Here is an 11,222-nt window from a genome sequence, read left to right on the forward strand (position 1 = left end):
TTTTTCTATTTTAAAATCAATAAAAAATTAAAGTATGTAAATACAACTAAAAAATTCCACTAAAAATACTTTTGATTAAAAAAAATAACCCTATGAAGTTTACAAAAAAATTTTAAAACCAGAAAACTTATTTTTAATATGAAAATTTGTCTTTTTAATAATATAGTAATTTTTGTTTAAAATAATTATAGAAAATAAAATAAAAATTAAAAAAAAAATTGCAAAATTAAGTTTGGGGTGTTCTTTGAGGTCGGAAGCACCTAGGAGAAATAAAATAAAATCAAAATAAAAAGTTCATTTTTAAGCTATTTTCTTAAATAAAAATTATTGAAATTATTTAAAATTACAAAAAATACAAATTTATCCTAAAATGTCACCAATTACTCCATAATAAAAAAACAACTTAGAAATACTTTTATAAATTTTGAAAATGATAAAAATGTATTATAAGTAGTTAAATATATTTTGTTATGTTTTTTATTAAAATAATTATAACATATAAAATAAAAACCACAAAAAATATAAATTAATTGTTCTGAGTTCTATGAAGTTATAAAGATCAATGAAAAATTAAAAAATGGATTTCTAAAATAAAAATATTTTTTCTATTTATTTATTCCTTAAAATAAATTGAAAATTATTAAAATTAAAATATAATTAAAAAATTTATAAAAAATTTTCTAAGTGGTCCTCTGATCCATAGGAACACACATGAATTTTTCTAAGGATAGAAGATATTGTTTGATTAATTAAATTAATTAAGATCATAAATTCATAATTGTGGACCAAAATGATTACAAAAAATAAATAAATATCAAAAAAATCTAAATTTTCTTCTGATGTTTCAATTATCTCATGAGTGACAAGCCAACAAAGTTTCATTGTCATTTGACTTAAATTAAAAGAGTTATGGGGTAGGAAATTTTGGACTTTTGTATTCTAATTAAAATTTAGGTTAAACCGGAGGGTAAAAGAGATATACTTATGATAATTAATCCTCTGAGAAGATTGAAACACAAGGGTAGAAAGGTAGAAACTAATCCACACTATTTTTTATCAAAGGGCAAAATTGTAATTATTCAAGTTATTGAGGATTGGAAGATAATGAAGTTTGGATGATCCAAGTGTGAGAGGCACAAGACAGGAGGTCAAAAATTCACTGATCTAAAGCCCCAAACCAATGGTTAAGCATAATTCAAACTGTCAATCATAAAAATTTTTTGACATTATAAATTTATCCTTAAAAGGTCCAAGAGCTTTGTAGTGAGCTGGGCTTGATCTAAAAAATCATTTAAAAAGGATTAGAAAACAAAAAAAAAAAGAACTTTTCATAAAAAATTTTAAAATACTACAAGCACAAGCTCATTAGAGAAGGGAGAATAAAATTTCCTTAAGTGAATAAGCTTTCCTCTAGGGGTGACTGCCCACATCAATCTCAAACATAACACTAAAAAAGTTACTACTTTTCCTACTCAAGGGTTAATTGACATATGAAAATTGAGCACAATTTAAAACATTGTTATGAAGTTTTAACTTAACTAGGGTCGATCAATTCAACAATATAGTAAGACCAAATCAACTTGAAATGATCCAGGAGATGTTAAAGTTGTTCAAGGTCACTCCCCAAGCATCTTTATAAGATTTTGGTCATTGTTAGAGGACATTTGGGCTTACCTAAATTTGTTGAAGTTTTTTTCTCAAAATCTTAAGAACCCAACAGATATAACTCGGGACCCTTTTAATATAAATCATTAATGTAAACCCTATTACTATCTATCCTACAATAAAACTCAATGCTCTGAGATTTGATCTTGAACATTATACTTAGATTCTTATGGAAATTGGGGATATTTTGAATACCACATATGGATCATCACATTGGTGTAAGTTTGAAGATTGTGTTGGTAGGAGCGATGATGAGAACGATATCTGGGTATGTAAGGAGTAAAGTATGTCCTAGATTCATAAATAGGTCAGGTATTGGCATTGCTACCCCCTAACATTTAATAAAGAGTTACCCCTCGTTCTCATGGGTGATCGGTAGTCTCAGTCCATCTGTGTGACTGATTTTTGAATGTTTGATTTTCAAAAGTACAATAGAAAATGTACTATTTGAATGAAAACCAGTATTTTGTTTGATAAATGTTTACAAAATTCAAACTACTTTTGCAGAACAAATTAAAATTTAATTTATAAAATACTATTCTGGACAAATGCATATGTTAATCATAAAGACCAAGTTGAGGACCACTCTCCTATGGTTGCCTAGTCGGTAGCCATTTAACCTATGTTGGGTCTCAAATACATGATACCTACAAGTTGCCTACGGAGTTCCTTCGAGCAGAATCTCTCGGGCTTCAGTCTTGGTTCTGAGCTCCCCAATTACTAAAATTCTTACACTTAGTCTCGATCTTCTGTATGAGACATTGTGCTTTATTTTATTCATTCGAGTTTTCTTACGAATTGTTTAAGTTTTCCTAGGAATTTCTTATAATTTGTTTAAATTTCTGGCAAATCACTATGTTATGTCGTACTAACCTTGCAACAGTGACAAGAGTCCTAGGTACGCATGTTTATTTTAAATTTACCACACTTTACTGCATTTTTACTACACCTTTTTATTTCTTTTACCTCTGCATTTGTTTATAATATTTGCAAGGGCTCTACGGAAGACAACAGTAGGTCATATGCTAGGAGGTACACTGCGGCATGCCATGAGATTCAACATTAATTACATGTTCACATATAAACCTTAAACCTGGAGCCCCACAATGAAAATGCAATCGAATGATAAAGGACTTCCACCAATGAATCAAGACCCGACATGAAACAAGATCTCTGTCAGCAAAACCATTCTTTATACTTAAATAACCAATCCATAGTACTTCAAGTTTGTCTATATAGTGCGACATAAATCCTCACCTCATCTTTTAGACTTCTGCACAATCATGTCGTGCGACATAAGTCCTAACTCTCTTAGGATTATGAGGTCGTCTTCTTATACGACATAAATCATCCTATCTTCCAGACTATTTGAATGATCAGATATCATGTAGATGTATGCCTTAAGTAATAAATGACAGGAATAAATATCAATAACATCATCTTCAAAGCATAAAACAAAACAATATGATAGTTTTGGAGGTCATCGAGGTTCTTCTCGGATCCATGACATTTTCAAAATATAAAGTGATATTTTGATCATGTTTTTTAGTATCTTATCAAACTTGAGTTTCAACAAAATGTATATCTCGAGATGACCTAAAAGGATCAAATTAGGCTCACTTTGATTGATTCAATTTAGCTAATTTTCAAACAACGATAATCAACCTTGTCGCAAGCTTGAGGCAATCACACTAAATTGATGTAACCTTAATCACTTATGTCGACATCACAACAACTTGAACCAACAAAATCAAGGTTAACTGGTCCCCAACATAAGCTAAGCTAGGCCTTGCACATGATATAGGTTATGTGTGAGGGTTTATCTCTTTAGTAGCATATGATTTTCCCTTGTCATGGCCAATAACAATCATGGAGTCACTAAAATGCAAAGTGCATCGTGACCTTTTTCATCATTATTTTTTTAAAATTATTACTATTTCTACTCACTATGTTTCAACCTAGAACATTTTTTTTTAGCTCTATGATGCTCTTTTAGCATCACAAATTATATCCCTTCATGTATGATCTTAAGGAAGGTTTGATATTTATAACCTACCCAATCATCTATATGTTTCATTAAGGTAAAAAATTGATTAGCCTTGTTTTTCTGAACTAAACACATTTTATCCTTAAAACATCTCCTGACCTAATGGACTGTGGAGGATCCAAAGAATACTTAGATGACCAGCCAATATTTACTTGCCACTAATTAGACAAAATTTAAACCGAAATGACCCATATTAAGGAAGTCAAACGAAATCTATCTCAATTCAATATAGGTGTGACAATTTGAACTCTTACTCATCAATATATTATAGGTTTAATTTAGCCTAATAGCCTCATGATTTTGCCCAAATGGTACAACTTCTTAGGAGGTTGCCCATCTTAAGAGTGCACGCATACACCAAGATGCTCCTCAAAGTTTAAGAATTCTGCTTCATCTACCTAAGGGTTTCACAATAAGTATCCTCCTTAGAGCCTAATCAAACTAAATCAAGCTACTTAGCGTTTACATTATTATTAGCCTACTAGATGCCCTTTAAGACGTTAAATTGTCCTTACATCCAATGTGAACACCTTAACCACCTTGGTGAAGCATGATCAAGCTTCTTCAACACAATCCAATGGTTAGCCCAAACTTAAACCCTAATCTATTTGATGACCTAGTTAGAATCTTTAGTCTATTACAAGGATGATGGACCCAAATTAAGGCCATAATAGTAAAGTTGTATCTTAGGTTGCTCAACTCTGAGACTTGATTTATTGGATGAGCTACTAGGCATCTAGACTCATAGGTGACCCAAATTCCTTATCCTTTATTTTATCAAGTTAATACAAGAAAAAATATGAGAACTCTCAACTCAAACTCATTTAAGAGATTTGGGTATGGGCCAACTCATATATTATGTTGGTTTGGTTTGAATTAGCCCAAGTAGATACAAAATTACCACTTTCGAGTTATGTGAGTTGGGTTTAGGTCAAACCAAAAACAATGACCAAATTCATTGTTTATGATATTTATTATCAATGCACATCATTAGGTCATTTGTTACAGTTTTTATTATTTTAGGCTACATTATTATCATTATTATGCTTATAATATTTATCATTTCTATTTTCATTTCGCGTTACTTCTAAAATTTCACTGCATTCAAGCTTAACATTTTCATGATCTCTAAGCTTGAGTAGTGATTAGCCTTATTTTGTAGCAAATATTCCCTTGGTCTTGTCATTATCACTACCTCCAAATATATTAATAATCTTCTCTTTTAGCTTATATAGTGCTTCAACCCTCAAGGCTATTGCCACCTCACTCGCTAGTTTATCACTAGCATCAGCCTTAACTTTAATACAACCTTCATGTTCATGTTTGTCAATACAACCTTCTTCAAACCTATCATAAACAATATTTTTGGAACTATCATTTTCACCTCCCTCAATTTCTTCATCACCACATCACTTTCTGGTATGTCATGGCCTGAATATATTATCATATCATAAGCAGTAGAAAACTATTTTATTATGATGCCACAAAAAAGCATCTTTGATTGGCATTGTCATTATAACTAAAAAACATCATAATTAATCTTTTTTTTTTTAATATTGAACCATTTAATTCTTTACTGATATTTATAACTAACAAATTTTTATCCATCACACCCAAAATTTTTTTTTGAAAAATTTACATACAGGCCACTCAATTCTTATGTATTTACATAAAAGCTTATTTCACCTTTTTAAAAATTAAAATAATGATATCTTTATGCCATATAAAAGATTTAGATGGTATAAATATAAAAACTAAAGTTTAGATATTAGCCACATAAAAATTTAGTGATATGTATGTATGTAAATGCCCCAATTTTTTTTTCATAAAAATTCATTTCTTTTCGTAGTATTGTCAACGTCCGAAATGCAAGAAACAAAAAACTGCCACAAATCTCCCGTATCGATTCACCGAGATTTCCTCCTGGTCGTAACAAATACGAATTGACAACAATACCGTGACTCAAAATTTACATCTAAAATCAATCACAAAATAAGAGGGAGCTAGATGTCTACTAGAGTTGGCGAGTATAGGGGGGAATATAATACGCTGTCCCACCCTAGAATTGAGGGCCGCGCTTCCTCTTTCCACTCCCATAACAACTAGCTTTCCATGTGATGGTGGGCTTCTCGCTCATGTAGATCTAATCCTTAATTTATTTCCATTACAACCAAAATCAAACAAAATAAATAAAAATGTAATAAATTGTGCCCACTTTTATTGCCACTGCTCTTTAAAATAAATTTTAAAATGAGGCGAGGTATTTGGGGGGGGGGGGGGGGGGGGGAGGCACTTTCTAAAAATTTCTCACAGCAATCACGGATTCCGAATCCGGAACCGCCACTACAGTATACCGGAAGTAAGCTTTTCTTCTTTTTTTTTTTTTTTTTTTTTTTTTTTTTTTTTTCTTTTTTGGCTTCGATGGTTTGTTTTCTTTCCCTCTGCCGCCATGGCCGTCGCCGTCTACCTTGCGTGTTAGAGATAGAAAGAGAAAATGGAAGGAAGGGTATTTTGGTAAATTGTATCAGGAAGAGAAGGGGGCGCGGCGAGGTACCCCCTTCCGCCTCCGTGAGTTAGGAAGCGTGGCCGTGCGGAAGTCGCGTGACCTACCCACCGCCTTGTTCTGCTCCTCCTCCACCCCCTCTTCCCATCGCCGGCTTCCTCCCCCGGCGCTGCTCGCCGCCGGCCTCTCTTCTTCGTCGTCCCCCGGCGGCACGAAGGTCGCGTCCCCATTACGCTTAATTCCCACTAACTGCAACGCAGACAAAGCTCGTCTCATTCAGTTCGGCAAACAGAGAGACCGAGAGGGAAGAGAGAGAGAGAGAGAGAGAGAGAGAGAAGTCATTGGACCTTGCAGCCCAGCGAGCAGAACCGGAAGGGATCGAGCAGCGATCGCGCGCAGATCTCACACGTGTGCGGGGATGCACCCTTCCCGCTGGGACGTGGTTGGGGCCGCTCGTTGAGGAAGAGAACTCTCGCGCTGTTGATCACATATGTCTGAACTCCCCCGATCTCTAGAACCTTCTGGATCTCCGCCACACGAACCACATCGTGGTAAGACGACCGCCGTATCTGTCCTCCGCCGCCACATTACCCGCCGCCGGCAACATTTCCTTTCGTTTAATAGACGCATAAAAAAGAGACAAAGCGAATTTCACAGATCCAATAGAATGCAGCTTCGGCTGACCTGAATCACGCGATGCCCGGCATGTTGCTCCGAGCGACAATAGAGGCAGAATGCACCGGAGCCGGTGTCCCCGCAGTCGAGACAGAACATGTTCCGTTCGTTGCGCGCGGCCTCCGCATGAGCCGAACAAATCGAGAAGAAGGGGGTCGTGAGCAGGGGCTCCAGCCAGGGCGGCACCAGCGATGCCGCCACCCGCCTCATCGTCATCTCGCTGGAGATATCGCTGCCGTCGATCCCACAATGCCGGCAAAATCCACGGATTGAGATGAAGGGGGAGAAGGAAAGCGATGCGCGAACTTAGAGCGCAGCAAGTAAACAACGCCCCCCTTCTTCGCTTGGGGGCATTGCTCGTTAGGAAGGAAGGTATGGTGTAGGCAAGAACCACAGGTTGTGAAGCCGACGGGTGTGATTGATTGGAGTTGATGCGGGGGTTTGCGGACCGTCCGATTTACCCAGGCCGGTTTTGGGTTTTTTTTTTTTGGGGCGCTCGGCGTACGCTTCCTCTTGATCTGTTCTTTGCGTCTCTTCGTAGGTTCGACCACTTGCCTACGCATGGTCGACTCTGGATCCGCTGCTTGGTCCCTTCTACCGCCTACTAGAAAGTGACTCGTGGCAGCCATGTATCGATATTTGTGGGACTCGATTCGTTTGTTGGATGCCACGTCAGCATTGCAATGTCATGATATGATGAAACAGGAAATTATTTTTAAAAAAGGACCTAACCGAAGAGTGATTGAGGAATCGCACGCCTATTTTAGTTAAATTGAATTTGTTGTAATATTAATTTTGATTGATTAATTATATATTTAGTAGTATTGAAAATAGTTAATTTTAAAAAGTGGCAAAGTAAATAAAACATTTTTCTAATGCATAAAATAAATCAAAAAAGTAAATAGTTATTTATTTAGTATTATTGATGATATATTTTGGCATAATAAATTAGAATGACCATAAAAAGTATCATAAATTATCATGAAACTTTTTTTTGTTATATATATCATTGACAAGTTACTAATTTCCATATAAATTCTATTCTCCTTTTGCTCCATTACGGCGTAACTCTAAAATAGAAATAACATAAACATTTAATAATTATATTTTTCAAAAAAAAAATTAATGAATTTCAATTTATTTGTTTTCTTAATATTATTCCATGCCATGCGGTTGGGAACGACGCGGCGGGGAAGAAGTGGGCCCAAGATGGCGCACACGTGGATGAGGTGGGCTTCTGTGTGTGATCTGGCGTGACGGTGGGTGGCTGTACCATCCCGCCGGCTTTATTAGACGATTTTAACCTTGGTAATTTCACGGAATGAGTCGGCTGACGTCGGATGGTTGGGCCGGCTGGGCCGGCTGAGCGAGCAATATGAGAAATTAGACAGGTGTCAGTTATCTGGGTGACGAGGGCATCCATATAAATTCATCGTCATATTTTAAATTACAAAATTTGCCTGTTCATACGTTTGGACAATGGGCTTGCGTCATACTTTTAGTCTTTTTGGTTGTCAGTTTCGTTTGGTGCCAACTGTGAGCCTAAGCCAGGAAAAGATGTAGTAGGAGGACTTCTTCCATTTGGCTAGAAGATTGTAAAGTTTTTTTTTTTTTTTTTTTTAATCAAAATGATTTACAGGTATTTTGTATTTTTTTTTTTTTTTGCAAATTAATTTGTTGTCGGGTAATTGTTTCTCTCACATATGGCAGGCACAAATAAATTAAGAAGATCGAGGCACCACCTCTCATATACAATGAAATTGGTATGAATGTAAATGCCCCTTTAATCAAAGCTCTCGTTTCATCATTTGTTCTCCCGCATGCTCGAAACCCTTTTTTCCTCCCTGTTCTTAATAGAAAAGTAAAGTATTACGCTTGTTCAATTATATATAATCTAGTGTAATATTTATTTTGCAATTTGTCTTCAAATGTAAAATCACTCATCTGCCTACGCATTCTCATCTCAGCAACAATTAACATAACTTTATGCTTCTCAGACTACTATCGCTAGAATATTGTCACATGTTGACTTGATTGTCATAATCATTCTACACTAATCTTTATAAGACAATGAACATCATTAATATTAATCGCACTACATGATGTATTGATTGTTGTTATGTTTTAGGTTATTTATGGATATTTGTACAGTAAAGTCATGAATGTATAATCAATCATATTTGGATAAAAAAGAAATCATTGTAGAGTTTTTGAACTGTGTGGAGTCCTTTGTAGCAGTTGCATCGCATCCACCGATGTACCTATCTAAGAGTAGGTTCTGGAGTCCATGTTCATAACAAAGAAATCGAGCACACTTAACACTTGACCGAGTAGGATATGATTTATGTCATTGGGGATTTCAGCCTAATTACTAGATTTTGACTTCACCTGGGGAGGTAATAAATTGTTTTGCCCTGCTTTAAAGTGGGTGATATCAGGATAATTAGGGTATTTTTCAAGTATGAGCATAACTATCATCTAATTGTTTTCTATGTCGGTCGGGTAAGCCAGTTTGGTATCGCGTTGGCGGGATCAGGACAGTCAACTAAGTTTGGTCAAGTCAAGTCAAGTTGATTTGATATGGGTCGATCAATTGATCTAAATTGGTTGTCAATCCTTGATAAATAGTGAGGAACTTCCGGGAATCCCTAGATGATTAGAGATACTGCAAAACTAGATCTTCCCTTAGATCAGCTCTACTGATAGGCTATCACGTCGGGTCAACATTCTTATAGTGGTTGGCTCAAACATCCTCTTTAATTATATCTAATTTAATTACCCGTGCTTGTATCCTCTGGTCCTATTCGGTACTTCTTGTGACACTAAGGGAAAAATCTCGATTAGAGTTGGGCATTTCCGATGCTAATTGGGTCATTTTCTAATGCTAATTCAGATTAGCGTCAGAATAACATCGTGTCTTTTCTGGCGTTAAATCGGGTGTTGCTAATTTATTTTGCGTTGACATTAGCGTCGGGTTTTAGTTTACATCCGAATTAGCATAAAAAACAGCTGTCACTAAAAAAATACCATCAAACAAGCAAGCTACGTTGGCGTAACGACGAAATAGCGTAAAAAATTTTGTCGTTGTTTAGCGTCAAACATGGCCGACACTAGTTAGCATTGGTCATATCCAACTTTAATCAGCGTCGAACTTTTTTGATGCTATTGCGTTGTTTTAGTGGAGGCTTGTATCATTGGGTAGTTGTAGGTTTTAGCATTGGAATTCTCCTACGCTAATCTGTATGAAATAAAAAAAAAATACAATAAAACATCCTTTGGAAGTTAACAAGAAGCCTAAAAACTTGTCGGTTGAGACATCAAAGGTGCATTTTGAAGGATTTAGTCTCATATCAAATTTTTAAAGTGTTTTGAAGGTGGTTTTAGGTCTTCTATGTGTTGCTCAACTGACATACTTTTTACAAGGACATCATACACATAGTCTTCAACATTTTTCCTTTTAGATTTGAAAATATTACATTCATGAGGTGATGCTAGGTTGCCCCAGCATTCTTCAACCCGAAGAGCATTGCATTAACTAAAAAATTTCTTGCACGACAATGAAAGAAGCCTTTTCTTGTCAGCCAGATGCATTTTTATCTAGTGGTAGCCAAAGAAGACATCGAGGAAACTATTTATGGAATACCTAAGGAAACTCATCAGGGAATACCTATCCGTGACCAATGTGTGGATCCATAGTAAAGGGTAGGCATACTTTAGGCAGATGAAATTTTGATTGGTGAAGTTAATGCATATCCTCTTTTTATCGTTGAGCTTTTGAACCATTACTACACTTGAGAGCCAAGTCAGATATTGGACTTCTGGAATGTAGCCTACCTCCTTCAGTTTTTGGACTTCTACTGCTATTAGATCAGCTAGGACTCTCGCGGTCAATAAAAAATTTTGCTGCACTAATCGAGAAGATGGGCCGATGTTGAGTTGATGATGGCAGGCAACGTCAATCGGCACTCTAGGCATCTTTGCAACTGTTCAGGCAAACACAACCCAATGTTGGGGAAGGGTCTCGATCAGCAGGTTCTTGTATCTTGCATCAAAACTTTCACTAATTTGAGAAATCTTACCAAGTTCTCCCTCATCGGCAGGAGGCACTTAAAGGATTGGTCAACTGGTTTTCTCTGTCAGAAGGGATTCCACCATCAGAAAATTCTTCGTATTGGTAAACTATTTTTCTCACTCTCCCCATGAGAAGGCTGGGATGATCACCTCCAAAGCCTTCTTCTGTTTGACTGGAGAAGTCGAACAGTGGACCAGTCATTGTCGCCAATCGGTCTGCCTTGAGTCCCATCTTATCAAACGCTGATTTGAATAGGATGT

General features: G+C 36.0%; 1 protein-coding gene across 1 annotated transcript; it reads right to left on the reverse strand.

The window, feature by feature from the left end:
* Nucleotides 1-6,063: 6,063 nt before the first annotated feature.
* On the reverse strand, nt 6,064-7,611 carry LOC110020756. The gene is made up of 3 exons (XM_020718970.1): nt 6,900-7,611; nt 6,563-6,784; nt 6,064-6,464 (listed from the first exon to the last, which is right to left on the reverse strand). The coding sequence occupies exons 1-3, from the start codon at nt 7,104-7,106 to the stop codon at nt 6,237-6,239; spliced, it is 657 nt and encodes a 218-aa protein (XP_020574629.1). The 5' UTR covers nt 7,107-7,611; the 3' UTR covers nt 6,064-6,236.
* Nucleotides 7,612-11,222: the final 3,611 nt, after the last annotated feature.

Source organism: Phalaenopsis equestris, unplaced genomic scaffold (assembly GCF_001263595.1).
Source record: "Phalaenopsis equestris unplaced genomic scaffold, ASM126359v1 Scaffold000107, whole genome shotgun sequence".
Taxonomy (NCBI): Eukaryota; Viridiplantae; Streptophyta; class Magnoliopsida; order Asparagales; family Orchidaceae; genus Phalaenopsis; species Phalaenopsis equestris.